This window comes from Marmota monax, unplaced genomic scaffold, assembly GCF_021218885.2.
Source record: "Marmota monax isolate L192 unplaced genomic scaffold, Marmota_monax_Labrador192_F-V1.1 WCK01_AAM20220418_F8-fsc00158, whole genome shotgun sequence".
Lineage (NCBI taxonomy): Eukaryota > Metazoa > Chordata > Mammalia > Rodentia > Sciuridae > Marmota > Marmota monax.
In genome coordinates, this window is record NW_026694092.1 from 1,677,628 (window position 1) to 1,698,147 (window position 20,520).

Sequence of the window (20,520 nt, forward strand, 5' to 3'; positions counted from 1 at the left end):
TAATGGGAAAAATCAATCACAAGTCAAGACAGAATTGGAAATGTAGTTATGAACTTTCCCACTCAGGTAGTCAGCCCCACCATGTTAAAGAGCTCCAGAGCTAGAAGTTTCTGTGGAAACAGAGGTGCACATGGGCAAAGAAAAATTGCTTTGTGGGAAAATACAATATTTGCAATGTTGTTAGGTTGGCACTTTACGGCTGTCCAGGTGACGTGAGTTTGGCTGTAACCCAATGAAAAATGGCTGTAAGAAAGGTATTGCAGGGGCTGGGGATGTGGCTCAAGCGGTAATGCGCTTGCCTGGCATGCGTGCTGCCCGGGTTCGATCCTCAGATGTTATGTCTGCTGAGAACTAAAAAAATATATATATATATATATTAAAATTCTCTCTCTCTCAAAAAAAAAAAAAAGGTATTGCATTTTCTTTCAAAGCAAGAGTCTGGAGACAGGTGGTTCTGGTTGTGTTACAGATGCTTGATGATGTCCACAAACCCTAGGATCTTCTCTCCCAGCCCCCCACCATGGTTTTGTGAATGTTGACCTATCGTCCACATGCTAATTGCCTCAGGATAAGAAATGGCTATTGCTGCTCCAGGCCTCACATGTATATTCAAGACAACAACAATGACAAAAAAGAAGAGTGGTAAGGGTGGTAATGGCCAAATTCATTTATTTATTTATTTATTTATTTATTTTTCCATTTATTATGAAACAAAAAGCCTTCCATGTATTATTCAACATTAAAAGAGAATAAAATCATGGCCTTTGCAGGTAAATGGATGGAGTTGAAAATATCAATTCTAAATGAAGTTAGCCAATCCCAAAAAACCAAAGGCCAAATGTTTTCTTTGATATAAGGAGGCTGATTCTTAATGAAGTTGTGGGGTGGGGGGCATGGGAGGATTAGATGAACTCTAGATAGGGCAAAGGGGTGGGAGGGGAAGGGAGCAGGCATGGGGTTATTAATGATGGTGGAATGTGATGATCATTATTATCCAAAGTACATGTATGAAGACATGAATGGTGTGAATATACTTTATATACAACCAGAGATATGAAAAATTGTGCTCTATATGTGTAATATGAATCATAATGCATTCTGCTGTCATTTATAACAAATTAGAATTTTAAAAAAAAAGATTCAACAAAAGACCTTCCATGAAGTTCTTGCAGATTTCTCCATTATTCAAAATGAAGTTGCATTGCTAACCCCCTACAAACAGTAGGATTGACATGTTTGGCTAAGGCTGATCACTATAACTTAGGGTTGGCTCTTTCACCCCAATAAAATTGAGATTTGGCTAGCAAGGGATAAGAAGAGAATGGATGTTCTCACCAACAAAGTCAGCCACAAACATGTAATTAGAATTGGCCTTTCCAAATAAGAACATTTACTATTTATCTGGATACAAGCAAATACTTGCCTCTATATTTCTATTCTCTCTAGCAAAGTATTATGCACCTAGCGGGCACTTGAAAAGTTAAAACCACAGTAGTATAGTTTGAGAATACTGTAATGGCATACTGATTCAAAAGTGGTTTATAGGAGGGTCTGTAAAATGGTCAACTTATACATCTGGGCTTATAATGTAACCATTCACTTTGGGGGCATCAGAAGACTGGTAACTCCTGATATTTAAACAACTGATATCAAGATGCTAAAAAAGAGTTCTGGTCTTGCTGGACACAGTGGCAAATGCCAGTAATCCCAGTGATTTGGGAGGTGAGGCAGGAGGATCACAAGTTTGAGGCCAGCCTCAGCAACTTAACGAGACCTGTGTCAAAATAAATAAAAAGAACTGTTAATATAACTTAGTGGTAAAGTGCCCCTGGTTCAGTCCATAGTACCCCACCCAAAGAGTTCTTATTCTTTAAGCTTTTGACTAGGAAGAAAGTATTTAAGAAATAAGTCTCTTGTAAAAATAATATGTTCTAGAACAGGACAAATTAAACATGATATAGTATCATTGTAAAGGACTTTTTACCTACTCTGTAAGAAATTAAACCACTGAAATGGACTATCACAACTGCAATCCAAAAGTCTAGCCTAAATATGTATATGTAGATTTGCAAAAATTTGCCATAAAATATCAAATCACTAAATAACAAAATGCTAAAGCCAAAGGCACATTAAAGACCACATCAGCTGAACTCCTTGTTTTTTTTTTCAGATGAGGAAACTGAGGTCCAGAAAGGTTTCTTGATTTGTCTAAAGTTACATAGTTAGTTAGTGACAGAGACTTATCTAGAAATGAGGTAAACTTGACAGGTATTTTGAAAGAGCAGAAGAACGTGCTTTTGGCTAAAGTGGGACATTGAAGACTGCAAGTGTAGTGATGGAAAAATAAAAGTAAATGCATAGACATGAAGGGCTTTGCCTTAGTAGTTTATGAATTACAGGTTACCACAACTTAGGAATGCAGGAGGCCACAGCTAGTCCTTGGGTGGAGGATGAGGCAAGGAAGGTGGGCAATAACAGGGTTCTTTTGTGAGAAATCCCCTGAGCTCAAACCTCCAAGGCTGAATGGTTGGAGTTGAGTCACTACTGGACTTCAGATGTCCCTTTTCTCTAGAGCTTGCATGTGCTTTATGGCAGGAACTGCACTAAGTGTCTTACATGGAGTCATCACAGCAACTCCATAAGGCAGTTCTTATTACCACTGCTTTTTACAAACGAGAAAACTGAAGCTTAGAAGGGATAAGCAACTTGCCCAAATCCACACTACTAGAATGTGGTGAAGCTAAGTCTGGGAACTAGGTCTCTATCTGACTCCAAACTCCATGTTTTTTATGATTATGCTACACTCTTATGTTCAAAAGCTAGACTCCTCCAATACCTTAGAGAACCTTAGAGTTTGGAGCCCAGAGAAATCTTAGAGGTCATCTACTACAGAGCCACCCATGAGGTTCTTCCCTAACAGCATCATCTGAAAATTTCTTAGAAATGGCAGGATCTCAGATCCCATTCCACAGCTACTAACCCAGAATCTCTGAGAGCCAGGCCTAGGAAGCTGTATTTCAGCAAGCTCACTAAGTGATTTTTAGACACACCAAAATTTAAGAAGCACACTGACGTAGCAAACAGATTCTAGCCCAGTCCCTTTATTTTATAGATGAGGGAATAGATCTGATGACTTAGCCATGGTAATGGTACCAAAGTCGGATTTTCAAGCCCAGATCTTCTGATTCCTAGTCTAGTACATTGCCTGCTGTGTTCTGTGGTTTCTCCATTACCCTCCCACAAAATATGCATTGGTGTGGGCTGGGGTTGTGGCTCAGTGGCAGATCGCTTGCCTTGCACATGTGAGGCACTGGGTTCGCTCCTCAGCACCACATAAATAAACAAAATAAAGATATCATGTATAACTAAGAAAATTTTTTTTAAAAAAGTGCATTGGTGCCCAGATTGGAAATAGAAAAGTGTTTAATGGACCTCTGACCTAACTCAGCATGTTCATTCATGTGCACATCCGGTATCTCCTTTCCATTCTTCCATGACTCTCACCAAAGGCATTTCTCTATACCCAGGATATCTTTTGTTTGTTCTTCCTTTAGCCCTCCTTTTCTTCTTCATCATTGTCATCCTTTTCCTCTTCCTCCTCCTCCTCCTTATCTGAATTATATGATCACTTTGCTTTGAAAAACTATTGTTGTACTTACTATTTCTTGGCAGTAGCTTCTCAACCTTGATTGCAGTTCTAATCACCTGAGGATCCAGAAAGTCGGGTGTGTGGCCAAGCCATCGGGATTTCCCAAAGCTCCCCAGGTGACTGCAATGTGCAACCAAACATTGGGACTCTTTTTCCTAGAGTCTCACCACCACCTGAAGACAAGTACTCTGATCCCTTTTTGTAGATAAGGAAGCTCAGGCACTAAGACAGGTAGGGTCTCAGAAGAAGGAAATGATCTAGTGCTACTCAGAGAGTTAGCAGGTGCTTCTAATGAGTCCTTAAAGTCAGCAGTCAGTTTGCAAGAATGGGGTAAAACCTGTTTTTCTTTTCTGGTTTCCATTGTTTTCTTGGCTTGTGTTTCTGGACATGAGGAAGGAAAAGAAACATCAGTGAAATGGTATCTGGGACCAAATGTTTATTGTTGAAATTCCCTACTGGCTTCCTTTAATGACTGAACGATGATCATCAACTCAACAACCTGTCCCCATTCCTCATAGCCCAGCATAATAATGGTCAGGGACCATCAGGAAGACCAGATGGAAGGGACTCGCTCATTCTGCACCAGCAACACACCCCCCATTTGGAGACTAATTAAGAAGATAACAAACCTGGCCACATTGGCTAAGAGAGCTCCCCACTAGGGTTTGTAAATTTGGACATGTTTTCTCCTGCATGCAGCATATTGGTAGAGAATTTCCCATTGTTGCTGCTCTCCTTTCTGGGGCATCTAATCTTTTAAATTATAGTGTGTAACATCCTTGCCTGGTGTTCCTTCCTGCTTCCCTGATTGTCTTTGGGAACTTCTACAGTTCCTTTGATCTAACTTCTCACCATTCCCTAGAGAAATTATTTGCTGTAGTCAGTCTCTGTATTCCCATAATCCTTTGCTACTTCAAGTGTGGTCTGTGGCCAGCAGCCTCAGCCTCAACATTATCTGGGGGGGGGGGGGTGGAGGAGGCTTGTTGGAAACTAGAATCCTGGCCCCACACTAGGCCTACAGAATCAGAATCTTCATTTGTACCAAAAGCCTCATGTGATTCCTGTACACAGTATGGTTTGAGGAGCATTGTTCTAATATAGAGTTTTCCCTATCATCTCATAGTTTAAAATCTTCTCACTGCTTTCGTTTATCCACTTCCTACTCATCCTTCAAAACTCAGTTCATATATCTTTTCCTTTGTAAAGCCCCAAATATTTATTGCCAGCATCTTACTCCCATAGGTCACTTCTTTTAAGATTGAAATGAGTGCTGAATGTTCCATTATTTAAATGGTTCACATTTTAACTTAGTCTAATTATTTAGAATGCATGTACCTCCAAAGTGCCTCTCACAAGCTTTGTACCTAAGACTTAAGAATTACTCTGTTTATTAAGATTGTTTCCTGCTTGAACATTTTCACTTAACCTTATTTTGCCTCTCTAAGCTTCTTCAGTACTTCCTCTGCTCCTGATGTTGTGCTTTAAGTAGCTCCTCCAAGTTTCTGTCTTCTTAATGCCTTGGATAAATCTCCACCCACACTAGAGATTTCCTGAAAGGTTTGGCTTTTCCCTGCAACCTAGTGAGCTCCCAGTGAACTACAGCCCCAAAGAGATACTGAAAATAAAAATCTAACCACTTGTGAATATTGATTTTGTAAAAAAAAATGTTTTCCCTAACATTATTTTAGTATGCAATAATTTAGACTGGGAATTTTTAAAAAATTAATTTATTTAGGAGGATGGGATATTATTCTACTCTACCCTGGTGCCCACAAAAAATAAAGGATTATCTTGAACTCTCTTATGTAGGACAAGCCATATGATGATACTTCTTTAACTGGTCCCAGACCCTGAGACAAAAGATCAGCCTTTGTGACTGCCATCTCCAGAGTTCTAGGAAGTGATGGGGGGAGTACAAACATCCTAACTACCTATAGATCTCAAACCTATCTGAAGAACTATAGTATTCCTTCTAGGGTTTAGCACAAGAAGGTGTAGGTACAGGAGCAGGAACTCCATGTTGATTTTCTTTCTTTTTTGGCAGGGAAATGGAGGGGGTAAGAGGTTTATTGTTTTGCTAGCAAAGGAGAAACACAGGGTACTCCTGTCCCAGAAACTGTGATTCCACATTGATTTTCAACTTCTCAGTTTCCTTTTCAAGTCAACTCCTCCCACCTTAAACAATTTATATATCCATCTTGATTCTGCATATCCTGCAAGTCTATTGTTATGTGGTATCAACTTGAAATCCTAAAAATACCCAGGCTCTTACAGCTGAAAAGCCTTTCTCTCAAAACTATTGTGCACAGATATCAAGAGTTGTTATGATGTTCATCAGTGGTCAAATGGCTTCTTTATCTGAACAGAAGCTTTCAGAACCACCAGAATGGAGAGACAAAGTATTGAGATGAAATAAATTGCTTGAGGAAACACTTAAGCAAATAGCAAATTCTTAGTCTGTTACATGTGTGTTTGGCGTGATATTGGAGTGACTTTCTGTGTTCTATGTAGCTGGGCATTTGGAGCATTTGGGGACTATTGCATGATAATGTTGGTGGCAGTTGAGCATGATCTGGTGTGGGAAGTCTAGAATCTCCTGACAGTTTTTTCAGACTTAGTAAGGATTGGCTGCCAGGCTAGCTTGAGAGCTGTAGTTCAACACTAATAATTCATATGCCCTGAATTGCCACCCCAAGACACCTAGTCCCTATATTGTAAAGATCTTTAGTTTTGTTCTGCCTATTTAAAAAAAAATTAGGGTGGTTTACAACAAAAATGTATAAAGACAATGAAACCATTAATCATTCAACTGATGATTAAGGCTTAGGAAGAAAATATTTATAGGAAAACCTCTAAAGAAAGTCATTGCAAGGTGCTGGGAATATAGCTCAGTTGATAGAGTGCTTGCCTAGCATGCAGAAGGTCCTGGGTTCAATTATGCTTTCATACATAACAAATTAGAATTTAAAACAAAGTCACTGCACTAATGAACTCTGGTTCTTGGTCTTCAAGATTAAGACAAAACTCTTGCTTGTCCCACTGTGAAAAAACAAAGCTTATCAATTTGTTAGGTGGGCCACGAGAGGAGCTCATCTCATGGGCCTTTTTATAGAAGTGTAACAAAACTGTTAGCAATATCTTCAATAACAGTTTAGCAAAAATTTGTCTATTTCATCTATCAACCTTTCCTTCATATAGAAACCCAGGAAATTCATAGTTAGAAAAAAAAATCTATGGGAAGTCAGATTTATATGATCCAAATATACATTATTATTGGGACCTAACCTAATATTGGGTAAATTTAAGAATTCATGGATAGCATTTTTAATACAGTACTTCTTAAACTTTAATGTGCATGCATACTTCCTGCTGATCTTGTTAAAATTCAGTTTCTGATTCACTGGGACCCGAGTGTGGACATCTACTTTTCTATCAGGCTCCTAGATGATGCTCAGGCTGCTGGTCCGTGGACCACACTTTGAGAAGCAGATGCCTCTCAGATCTCAGATATCTCAATGGGGCTTTTGACAGAGGTTTGAGGATAAGTAATTCAAGATTGGAGTACCTATCATGGACCTTAGATGCAGGTATCTTTATTATTTGAGCTGAAAGGATCCAGCATGGTAGGTAGCAAAGCTCCTGTGTTTATGTGGAGTGTGGAAGAGTGAAAAAGGGAAGTGTCGACTTTGTATCTGTGCCTGTTCTAGTTAGGCTCTTATTACAAAAACCAACAAAAAACAAAACAAAAATAAACAAATGAACAAAAACCCTTAGGCTTTATCAAATGACTATGGTAAAGGGGAGGGAAGATGAGGGTGTGTGTTGTATGGAAACTTGGCAGGAAGCCCTCAAGGAAGTAGCCCTAAACTGTCAGTAACTAAGGGAGCAGTAAGAACCAGCTGCCTTTCTCTAATTTTTTTTCAGTATCTTTGTTTCTCTTAGTATAACTTCCCAGGTCTCCTTTCACTCTCACTATTGGGTGACTTATTCTGTCATTCCCCCTCATAGCTCCTACTTAATCCCACCAAACCTCAAATTTGCACAAGGCACCCAGTTCCACCTCTTGACCTGCATGCAGCATCAGCTGTGATTGCTGACAGCTTCGTCTTTCTTTTCTTTCTTTCTTTTTTTAACACTCGTTTCAAATTGTTGAGAAAGGAATTTGACTGGCATAGTATGCCTTGGGATACTGGCACACCCAGGACTTGGTGGCCATTATCTGTGGATTCAATCAGTGCTGATCAGAGAAGAGCAGTAAGTATTAGATATGGAAAATGACAAACCCCAAAAGTAGTGAGACTTGGGGAAAGAGGAGTGAGAAGGAAAGCCACACATTGACAGCATTGATCCTTTCCCAATACAGTCTTTCCCGGTGATAAACAAACCCTAAGGAAGAGGTATCCATCAAACCTAGAAAAGCAGTCTCTGGGAAGAGGCCAAAGCATTGATCCTTCTGTAAACAAATCCTTTCCAGATACCAACCACTGACCCCAGACTCTCCATCAGGTTCAGTACAATAAATTCCAGAAACTGACCACTGACCCTAGACTCTGTCCCATTTCACCCCATAAAACAGAACCTAAATTGCTAAGCACTAAAACTAACTCCTTCACTGATTGACAGAATAAACTCCAAATTCCTAGGTGCCCAAAGAAAATTGATATGCTCACTAGATCACCTCTCAGAATAACCTATATAAGCCCAGGCTCTTTCTTTGTTAAGGGCTCATTTTCCACTAGGAAAGTGGGTCCCACCATGGCATCATTTCATTCCTGCATCCCCTGCTCCTGTGTGAAAGCTTGTTCCTGAATAAAGTGTTGAGCTGATTTGTGAAGTTTGCATTCATCCCAGTTTTTTTGTGCTAACAGCGTCAGTATGTAGGTATTTGGTGCCTAGAAAAAGAAACATCGTTTGCCACTTCCGAAGGACTGTGGGTAGGACACTTGTCTCAGGAAGGGGTCAGTGGTGAGGCCAGCTTTCTGTGGCTTGGTCCATTTTATTCATTTCCTTAATGAAGGTCAACTCTCCTCTGCATGGAGGTGGTTCAGGAAGGGCCAAGAAACATACTTGTGCTTTATTGCTATGTGGGTTCTTCATACTTAGAGGTCAGCCTAATAGAACTAGTTTACAGGGTCAGGTACAATAATGAAACTGTTTAAACCAAAGCACCATAGATTGGCTTTGTATTTTTGAGATATCTTAATTTAGTTTAATTCAGTACCAAAAAAAAAAAAAAAAGTTCTAAAGAACCTAATCTATCCAAAATATCAACACATGGATAGACACAGGAGATAGGATTGGGGTTTGTTTTGGCAAAGGGAGCTCACCTCTGCCATCCACAGTCACTTTTAACCTCCAGGAAATGCCACTCTCTCATTCAGAGTGAGAATGAGACCTCAGAGTGTGTGAAAACAGGGAGGCCATCTTCTTGAAGGGAGTGGATGTGCTCATGTGCAACTTCCTGTGGGCTCTGAACAGGAAATGGAGGGATGTTTGAGAAAGCAGACAAATGAGAGAACAAGATCCAGCCCCTACCCCTAGGTCTCATCTCCATTTTTCTTTCTGTACCATTTGTTCAGGAGGGAAAAGAGGGGCACATTTTTTCTCAATGTTCCCCACACACAGACTTTTAATGAGCACTATTTTCTGTTCTTATTCGCTGATCAATAAACTCAAGGGTAGGTCTTGTCTGTTCCCAGAGATAAAGAACTGCATGCATAACTGGTCTCTATCCACCCGAACAAGCACCGGTTTCTCTTTGTTTTTCACAGTGTTTCTGAGAGATAAGAGGAAACCACCCAGACGATGCATGACCAGAGGAGGTTTTGAAATAATATTTTATAAACTCATTCCCCATTCTGAGCTGTGCTTCAGGGATGGAGAGAATTGGGGAGAGCACCACATAATAACAAGTTGATTTTTTTTTTCTGGATTAAACATAAGCAGGCAAACACACGAACATGGAAAACATATGAATAAATGTTCCACTGAGGAAAGAACAAGCCAATTTTCAGTTATAGGCATGAAAGTCAAATAGAATTTTAGTAATGCAAATGAGTACATCCCGAAAATTCAGTGACTGTTTCCTACTACAAACACTGCCTCTGTCATATGGATTCAAAATCAATATCAGCCAGGCAGGACCTGCATACTGTGGAAGAGGAAGCTATCTGCCCAGAAAAATATGGGATGGAGCCAGGATAGAATCCTATTAAGTGAATGTCCTTCAAGGCTCTGGCAGGTTTCTACGAGGTTATACAAGATGGAAGGGTTGATTTGAAATTAATGATGCAAGATTTTAAGTAGGGTAAGACTAAATGTAAGATGAGATGGTGCTGATGAAAGCACAGTGAATAAGTGTTTTCAATAGCAAATGAAAATTTGTTAGGAATTTAAATGAACAAAGGTAGGAAATCGTTTGGGAGAAATTTGCTATTGGGCTAAGGAAAGACCTGGGATTGATTCGACTTGACAGTGAGGATATATAGGAAGCTAGGATCTTCAAGAATGGTAAGCAAAAGAAGAAAAAAAAAATGGTTAGCAAGCGGGATGTGAAGGTGCATGCATCTAATCCCAGTGACTAGGGAGGCTAAGGCAAAGGATCACAAGTTTGAGGCCAGACTCAGCAACTTAGTGAAGCCCTAAGCAACTTAGTGAGGCCCTGTCTCAAAGTAAAAATCTTTTAAAAAGGCTGGGGATGTGGCTCACTGAATTCAATCCCTGGTACCAAAAATAATAATAAGAAGAAGAATGATAGGTGGAAAACCATGAGACACTTGTTTCTGAGCAGACGAAAACTGAGGAGAAAAATAAAATGCTGGTTGAAGTTGAGTAATATTTCATTGTCCAGGTTAAATACCATACATTACTGTTTCTTTCCATCTCTAGGTTTATGAACTTTAATTCCTCTGTTTTAGACATTTATCTATATTTCATCTCCATCAGTTCCGTGTGTGTGTGTGTGTTGGCAGTGGTGATGGGAGGGTAATGTGTCCCCTGCTTTCTACAACTTCCCCATAATACCTAGGATGGGGTCTTATTAGAATATTAGCTCAATAAAAGTAGTTGGAAGAATTAATTAATGAATCATTTCCTCTTCAAGTAATTTTTTCCCAATCAAGTGATACATTTGAAGACCAAAAAACTTGGATATTTTACCCTTTTAATATTAGGTAAACAAGAAAAGCAAGTTATGACTTAAATCATTAGGGTCTTATTTCAAAAGGAATTGGTGGTTCTAATGCCACATTTCAGATAGGAAAATGAGATGTGTACATCTTAGGAGAGAGGCCACAATCCAATAGACTTTTCCTTGATCCCAGATTCATTCAATCAAGCTGAAGTGTAGGTGATTTTTTGTCTTTCTGCTTAATCTGATTAGTACCTTTCCTATGTGAGTCTGACTTTGGGAAAGGTTGATTTCATGAGAGCAGGGGTATTCTCCATCATGCTCATTGTTGTATTACCAATATCAAGAATAGGCTTTTGGGAAATAGAGTAGGGGCTGAAAAAATATTTGTGGGCTGAACATGGAGGTGCACATCTGTAATCCCAGTGACTCAGGAAGCTGAAGCAAGAGGATTGCAAGTTGGAGGCCAGCCTGAGAAACTTAATTCGGCCCTAAACAACTTGGCAGGACCTTGTCTCAAAATTAAAAATCAAATCAAAATGGCTGGGGATGCAGCTTAGTGGTAAAGTACCCCTGGGTTCAATCCCCAGCACCAAAAAAGAATGAATGAATGAATGAATGAATGAATGAATAAAGAAAGAAAGAAAGAAAGAATGATCATGGAAAGAGGGAAGGAGAGAAAGGATCAAGGAAAGAAGATGTGGGAGGCATCTGCTTTTTATACCAATTAATCTGGCACCTACTTATTCACTCATCAGTTGCCAACAGTCCCCTCATGTTCTGCGTTAGATACAAAATGATGAGATGTCACAGTCTGCTCTCAAAAACCCAATCATCTAGTGGGAGAGACCTAACACAGCAGGTGGTAAGTGCTTCACTAGAGCAAGAGGCCTGGTGATATGGGAGCTTGCCAAAGGGAGCGTCCAATCTGCCTGTGGGGAAGGGCAGGACACAGAGCACAGTACAAACCTGAGCAGAATCTTAATGAACTCCATGATGCTTCGAAGACTTGAGAACATTTTAACCTCCATAGTCCTAAAATTGGCTAGATGGAAACAAAAAGTGGAGAGCTACAGGTCCTCGCACTTTAGCCATTTTCTATTCCATCCTTTTGATGTTAGAAGTTATTGTGCCTTGGCACCTTTGGGCTCTGGTTTCACTCAGGGAATGCAAATGGCTGCAGTGAGTCTGTCATGCAGGAGCTTGTCATGGAATCATAGCTTTATAATCACAGTGGTCCAAATGACATAAATTGAAGGCCTGATGTCTGGGCTAGACCTGAACCATACTGTATCCAGCAGGAACAGCTTTGTTAAGCATGATCCATTAACACCACCGTTTGTTCTTTTCTGAGCAAATTCTTGTTCCTGTGACGAGGATTAATGATATAACAGCCATCGGGTGGTCTTTGCATTTTCTAACAGCCTACAGAGTAAAGGTGTGTGTTTTCCATCAAAACAGCAAGTTTTCTGAAGAAGGTAGATACACTTAACCTCAAAAGGAGAATCACTGGCTAAAAAGTAAATAAGTTGTAATGGTCTGAGTTTATTTAGGCATAGGAAAGACTTTGGGGGTATCATGATGGACTTCTGAAGCAAGAAAATCTAACGTCTGAAGGGGGAAAAGGATCCTGCTTTGACTTCTGCTTTTTGATTTCCTTACTCAGGTGCTGACCCCAGCACAGATCAAATCAATTTGCCAGGCAATTCTGGACTCTGGGAAGCAATACGCTACGAAGAAGAGGAAACCATTCCCCCTGATGTATTCTTACTATGGAACCGAGTACTTGGGTGAGTGAGGATGTTGGCACAGACCTGTGTAGGATAGAGGGAGTCTCTAATGTTGACACTGGATATTTTTGTTTTTGCCATAGGCTATCACTAGATTCATTAACAAGAAATACTTAAAAATGTCATTTAAAAGCAAATGTCCTACCCAAAGGACTTTAAAAAATCAGCATACTATAATGACATGGTCACATCAATATTTAGAGCAGCTCAATTCACAATAGCTAAGCTATGGAACCAACCTAGGTGCCGTTCAACAGATGAATGGATAAATAATGATATATATACACAATGGAGTATTACTCAGCCATCAAGAAGGATGAAATTATGTCATTTGCCAGTAAATGGATGGAACTGGAGACTAATTGAAATAAGCCAATCCCCAAAAAAACCAAAGGCCGAATGTTCTCTGTGATATGTGGATGCTAACTCACAATAAGAGAGGGTGAAGAGAATAGAAGTTCATTAGATTAGTTAGACAAAGGGGAATCAAGAGAAGGGAAGGGGGATGGGAATAGGAAAAACAGTAGAATCAATCGACATAACTTTCCTATGTTCATATATGAATACATGATCAGTGTGACTCCACATCATGTTCAACCACAACAATGAGAAGTTATACTCCATGTATGTATAATAAGTCAAAATACATTCTACTGTAATGTTTACCTAAAAAAATAAAAATAAAAAAGCAAACATCAATGAATATTACCAACCACAACTTAATATTTGCTTTCATAGTTTGCCTGAAGCTATTTTAACAATTACTTTCATCCTAGATTCAAAGGCTCTTCAGCTTTTTCTTTTTTTTTTTTTTTTTGAGACAGGGTCTTGCTACATTGCCCAGGCTGGCCTCAAACTCCTGGGCTCAAAAGATCTTCTCAGCCAGTCGTGGTGGCACATGCCTGTAATCCCAGCAGCTCAGGAGGCTAAGGCAGGAGGATCATGGGTTCAAAGCCAACCTCAGCAAAACTGAGGCACTTAAGCAACTGAGTGAGACCCTGTCTCTAAATAAAATACAAAATAGGGCTAGGGATGTGGTTCAGTGGTGGAGTGCCCCTGAATTCAAGTTCAATCCCAGGTGTGCCACACACACACACACACACACAATCTTTGTTATTAATTTTTTGGAAACAAAGTTTCATTGCAGTCACTAATTTATGCAGATATTAAAAATTTACATATGGCTTACAAAAATTACAATGAATTGACTTAATTTTATTGTTTGCTTATTTGATTTGTTAATAAGTAAATTTATGTGTGTGTTGATATGTATACTTGTGTAATATATTTATATACTTTGAAATTTTTAGTACTCATTGATTAATAACAGACTACTGAATTGCAGGGAATAATTTTGAGCTCTGAGCCACCTAAGGAGTAAATTAATTACTCCCCTTTAGAGTTCTTGCACTCCTGAGCAAGATTTGTAAGGTAGACCACCAGCCTCTTTCTCCAGACTCAAGCTTTATCTCTTCCCTCCAGGTTCTGTGCATCATAGTCTCTCGCATACAAAGTGTCCTCGTATTTTTATACCTTTTACGTGTTCCTTTTGCCTAGAACACTCCACTTCCTCCAACCTCTTCATCTACCTGTAATAACCAGACTTCAAAACTCTGCACCAACGTCATGAGATCTCCTGAGGTATTTTCTCTGCCTCAGGAGAAAGGGGTGTTGAAAAAACATTCTGGAAAAACATTCACATGTTTCATGTTTTCCCCTGAAGCAAACTGGGTAACATCATGTCACCCTGCCCACACTTTTATTGGAGAGCCTCATCACATTACACTTAATTAGTGGCTTACCAGTCCAACTGCCTTAACGGGCTTTGTGCCTTTTTTGGATAGGGACTTACTTTTGTTTATCTTTGTGATCCCTAGACCTCTGCCACAGAGCCTGCGCATACCAAGGATACCCAAATGAATAAATGAATGACTAATGAACCACTTAATGAGAGCTGTCTCAAGAAAACCTTTAAGTTCCTAAGTTTGCCTGCAATGAGACCCCAAGACACAAGGATTTGAGTATAAAAGGTTTATTTGAAAGATGATTCCAGAAAGCATAGATAGACGAGTGAGGAAATGAGACAGGGGAGAGAAAGAAGCAACTGAGTGTGTAATAGTGAGCAACTGTGGACAACTGAGGCTCAGTTCCCTTGGGGATTCTTAGAGACTGTATAGACCAGGCCTCTGAAATTGTCTCACTGCAGAGTTGAGGAAACTGCTATTCATCCACCAACTCCCTACTTTATTGGTCAGCTGCTCCAGATGTGTTAATTCCCTAGTATTTCTGCCCTGTTCCCCGTGAGCTAGGCATACCCCTGTGGCCAGAGAAGGTCTCAGGCAGAATGATAGGTGTATCAAGTAGGAAGGGGAGGCAGGTGCACTTGAATGGAGAGTCACTAGCAGTGTCTGCTCTAGTCCCCTGATAGAGCTATTCCTTTCAGTTTTGAGATTTTTGGTTTTTAGAGAAATTAGCATTCTGGCCCTTGACACAGAGAGCACAAACCAGATTCCCATCGAATGCATAAACATTTTCCTGAAAAGGAAACTTTTTCGTAATAATTCCAAATCCAGTGAAAGAAAGGTACTTTGAAACTTCATGACCAAATATTTTTGTTTTGTTTTGTTTTGGTACCAGGGATTGAACCCAGGGACGCTTAACCACTGAGCCACATCCAGCCCTTTTTATTTTTATTCATATACTTATTTTCTTATTTAGAGATCGGTCTCACTGAGTTGCTTAGGGCCTTGCTAATTTGTTGAGACTGACTTTGAACTCACAATCCTCCTGCCTCAGCCTCCTGAACCACTGGGATTACAGGCATGTGCCACCACAGCATGACCAAATTTTAAGAGCAACAGAATTTTTGTCAAGATACAACTATAAGAATGTTTCTGGGGCTGGGGATAAAGCTCAGTTGGTAAAGTGCTTGCCTGGCATGCACAAGGCCCTGGGTTCAATTCTCAGCACTGCCAGGGATGGGGGGCTGTTTCTGGAAAGTTCCAAGTATGTAAAGTGGAAGATGCCTGAATGCAAAGAAAAAGTTTTATAATTAGAGAGTTGAGTTTCAATAGCAAGTTCTTGGAATATATTAACCCCAGTACCACTAATTAAGACTCTATGAATTCAGAATGAGTGAAAACTCCTACATGGACTGGGCTGCCTTCTCCCTTTGTTAAGCTAAATCCTTTTCCAAACATGGGTTCAGGCCTTTGCTAATTCAGTATCCTCTGTTAGAACTGTCAGGAGTTTAAGATTTTTGTTCAGATGACACCATCTGTGCAAAACCTTCAGCGCCCCCTCCAACCCTGAGGCCACATTAAGCTCTCCTTCCTGGGTTCCCTTTTAGCTCCTTGTGTTAGTCAAAGTTCTCCAGAGAGATGTATTGTATATATCATTTGAGCTAATTCCTTTTAATAATTTGTGGAAAGGAATTGGCTCAAGAGGTTATGGAAGCTGAAAAAGGCAGTGTTGTAAATTATAGTCTATGTCCAAAGGGAAAAGATTAATGTCCCAGCTGGAGAATTCTTTGTCAACCTTAATGTTCCATTCGGGCCTTCAGTGAATTGGATGAGGCCCACCCACACTGAAGAGGGAAATCTGCTTTACTTGATCTATAGATTCAAATGTTATTTTCATTCAAAAACACTCTCACAGACATACCCAGAAATAATTTTTAACCAAATATTGGGCCAACATGTGACCCAGTTAAGTTGCCACATAATATTAATCGTCACACTCCTGATACACACCTATCATAGAGCACTTAACACCTCATGTTCTAATTATTTGCAAACCTGATTCTCTCATTGGATTAGATGAGGAGGTCTTCAAGGGTAGGGACAAACATATTCATCTCTCTATCCCAGGACAAGACATTGCTTAATACACAAGTATAAAATGTAAAGAATTAAATAAGTTAAGACTAATTAATAATGTCTACCAAAAAAAAGATTTATACTGTTTCATTCACTGATTTATTCTCAGCACCTAGAATAGTGTCTGGTGCATAGTAGATGCTTAATACTTAGGTAATGAATAAATGAATGTTCAGGATGCCTAGACCAAATTGTGGTCAAGTACTTTAGGAGTATTTTTGTAAAGGCTATTGATATGTTAATTGCAGTTTTTAAAAAAATCTCTGAAGTAAGATAGCCAACAATTTTTATTCTTTTTCCGAAATTTTTTATTGGTGCATTATAGTGGTACAGAATGATGGGATTTGTTGCTACCTCTGCAAACAACAAACTTTTTCTATGAAGAACTGGATAGTAAATATTTTAGGCTTTGGGGGTCATATGATCTCTGTCACAAATACAACTCTGCTGTCCTAACACAAAAATAGCCATAACAATATGAAGTGAATGGCTCTGTGTTCCAGTAAAACTTTATTTATAAAAACAGGCAGTGGGCTAGATTTGGCCTGCAGATCACAGTTTGTCAGAAGCCTAGTTATTCAGCAACTCAATTGTTAAAGTACTGTATGTTCTTTCAAGTAATATTGTAAGTGTGTGTGTGTGTGTGTGTGTGTGTGACCTCTCCTCCCTATTATATAGATAAATTGTACTTTGTTTGTCCACACAGGAGCAGCTCATGGCCTGTCATCCATTCTGCAGATGCTTCTTTCTTACCATGAGCACCTCAAGCCCGCAGATCGGGAGCTGGTGTGGCAGAGTGTGGACTTCCTCATGGAACAGGAACAGAATTGTAACTGGCCACCTGAGCTCGGCGAGACTATCGAGAGAGAGAATGAGTTGGTCCACTGGTGCCACGGTGCTCCAGGTCTCGAACACACTGTTGTCTGAACACATGGCCTTTCATCTAGTGTAGCCAGAGGGAAATTCCTTTTCTGAGACGTGAGGGTATTGCTCATTAGGTCGTTATTATGTAAGATAAAAAAGGCAAAGATGAAATTTTTCAAAACCAAAATCATCTTCATCTCTAAAAGAAGTCTGGAAATAATTCTGTATTTTTTAAAAAAATTATAATGAACCAGGCTTGTTGGTGCCTGCCTGTATCCCAACAGCTCAGGAGACTGAGGCAGGAGGATCACGAGTTCAAAGCCAGTCTCAGCAAAAGCAAGGCACTAATCAACTCAGTGAGCCCCTGTCTATAAATAAAATACAAAATAGGGCTGGGGATGTGGCTCAGTGGTTGAGTGCCCTGGGTTCAATCCCCTGTACCCCCAAAAAAATAATTATAATGCATATTTCTTTGTATATACTGTTAAACTAGCACTGTCCAATAGGAGTATACTATGAGCCACACATGTAATTTACGTTTTCAGGGGATTCGATTATAACTCAATGGTAAAGTACATGCTTAACTGGCTGAAGGTTCTGGGTTCAATCACCAGTGCCACCAAAAAAAAAAAAATTGGTAGCCCTATATAAAAATATAGAAAAAATGAGTACAATTAATTTAATGGTATGTATCATATAATCCAATATGCCCCAAGAGTTATCATTTCAACAGGCAACCAATTTAAAAATTGAGATAATTTACATTTTTAAAAATATTGAATCTTTAAAATCCAGTGTCTATTTTACATTTTCATCACATGTTAATTCAGACCAGCCACGTTTCAAAAACTCAATGGCAACCGGATGCACTGGTACACACCTATAACCCCAGTGGCTCAGGAGGCTGAGGCAGGATGATCACCAGTTCAAAGCCAGCCTCAGCAATTTAGCAAAGCCCTAAACAACTTACTGACTCTGTCTCAAAATAAAAAATAAAAAGGGCTGGGAAGGTGGTTCAGTGGTTAAGTGCCCCTGGGTTTGATTCCTGGCACCAAAACAAAACAAAAACTCACCAGCTATATTAAACATGCAGATCTAGAGCCTGGCAGCTCATACTGTGGCCCTGACCTAGTATCATGGACAACTGAAAGCTTGTTAGAAATCCAGAATCTCAGTCTCCACCCCACTGAATCAGAATATGCATTTTAATAGTACCCTCAGTCAATTTGTGTGAATCTTTAAGATGCATGTTTTAGAATTCTTTTTCAAATGAGGAGTCTAGTAGTACCTAATAAAAAAGTCTTAAGAAATGAAAAGCCATCCCTATTGAATGCTGCAGAATTGAGTCTATAAACTTTTCAGATCCCATTACCTACCTCCTCTAACCACCTTTTAAAAATCCCATTACACTTCTAATTAGGCCTTTGGAGATAAGGCAAATTGAAGTAAGTTAAGTTCAAATAAATCAATTAATTTTGGTAAGTTGACCAGGGAAGAGAATAAAATACACAAAACTTTTAGATTACAAGTGCATTTAATTTTCAAGGCTATATTTCAATCACGAGCACAGCTTTAGACTATATTTGCTTTCTCTTTACGTTGTTACCTGATTGTTACCTCCTTTCCCCCCTTATTTTCTTTCTTTAATTCAACTGTAATTCATTTTTCCTTGATATAGTTTGAGTTGATGAAAAATAAGTCACAACATATTGCCATATTTCCTCTGCCTGCAACATTTACCTATGGAAAAAAATTCAAAGTGTGTGCTTATATCAGTACCAGGACATTGTACATTATGTCCATGCTAACTCCTGCCAACTCTAATTTGTGCCTATTTCTTCTCACTGTGACCTTTTTGGGAAAAAAAGCATAACAGTTATTTACAACCCTGGAAATTATATTTCTTCTTGTTATGCTCAATACCTCCATTTCCCATTCCCCTTAATCATTCTCAATGATGGTCTCTGGATCTCCTCCAACCATCCCAGAATCCTTGAATTCTGGAGATGACCCAAATTAAATACAAAATATTTTAAAAGGACTCAATGTGCTAGTAACAGCCTTTAATAGAGTGGGAAGATAATCTACTAAAATGAGTGAGTGAGCCAGTTAATTGATACAGGTGTCTTGAAGGGCAGTTATTCCATCCTTTCTGTACCACATACCATCTGTCTCTGCAAATCATGGACCGTAGCAGGACAGCATAGGATTCATCACATTGGGGACCTTATTTATCCTCCTTTATCATTTATATTAGGTATCTTGAGAAGATTAAGCATAGTTTTCAATGCAAGGTCATTTAATCCCTGTACTCACTGGACTGCCCAAAACAAATCAGTTCACAAATGAAAAAAACAAAAATAAAATGGGGCCCATTATTTCTGCCAATCCCCACTCCCACCCACAGAGCATTGCTCTTTCTTTTAAGAGATGCTCTACAAACAGCCTCAAGAGTGATTAGAAATCTGATAAGTGCAAGTCAAAGATGATCAAGGTCTAGCTGAAGTTGGCAACAGTCAATCCCCCCTGAATTCTCAAATAGGAAATAGCTAGAAAAATAATTTCATTTGTTTGAGGGAAAAAATTTCATAGTAGATTTATGAATAGCACAGATGGTTTGGAGCAGCAGACAAATTCTGTGATGAAAAACCTGCCAGAGATAATCCACAAGGTGGAACTTCATTAATGCTACGTTATCGTTCCCTTTGTTTGTTATTGACTTTCCTTCAACTCACCTCTACAGGTGACAGCCCTAGTTATCATTTATGCAATGTAGAAATAGTTCTTGACTCCAGGTTAATAACTCTGAGTTCTAACTGTAGCTCCAACACTAACCAGCTAGGTGACCTTGAAAAAAGTCATTCTGTTTCATCTGTGAAATGAATTTGTTAAGAAGGAGTTGTGAAACTCAATCTTTTTATCACCATGGGCCCCTTTTCTCCTTGGACCCTTGCCATTTCTGAGAGATATGTCTCTGATGCTTTGCAAACACCCACATTTATAAATACCTATAGCGGCATAGAGCTTTTTCTCACTAAATGCAATAAAGTATTGCAGGAAGGTTATATGACCCTTTCACAGCTTTGATGACTCTGAAATACAGGACGAAAGCCATTTGCAAAATCATTAAAACAAATGCTGAGGCTAAAATAAACTCCCAACTGCATCAGGTTACATCATTACTGTGGTGACACTGACTTTGCATTTCCT

At 39.3% G+C, this 20,520-nt stretch overlaps 1 protein-coding gene across 2 annotated transcripts in view; it reads left to right on the plus strand.

Moving 5' to 3' along the window:
• Positions 1-20,520, plus strand: part of Lancl3 (LanC like family member 3) — a 102,863-nt gene that overhangs the window by 67,026 nt on the left and 15,317 nt on the right. For both annotated transcript variants that reach the window (XM_046465046.2, XM_058585749.1), the window contains exons 2-3: positions 12,445-12,568; positions 17,153-17,350. In XM_046465046.2, coding sequence (XP_046321002.1) covers positions 12,445-12,568; positions 17,153-17,350 — 322 coding nt within the window. The remainder of the gene's footprint in view (positions 1-12,444; positions 12,569-17,152; positions 17,351-20,520) is intronic.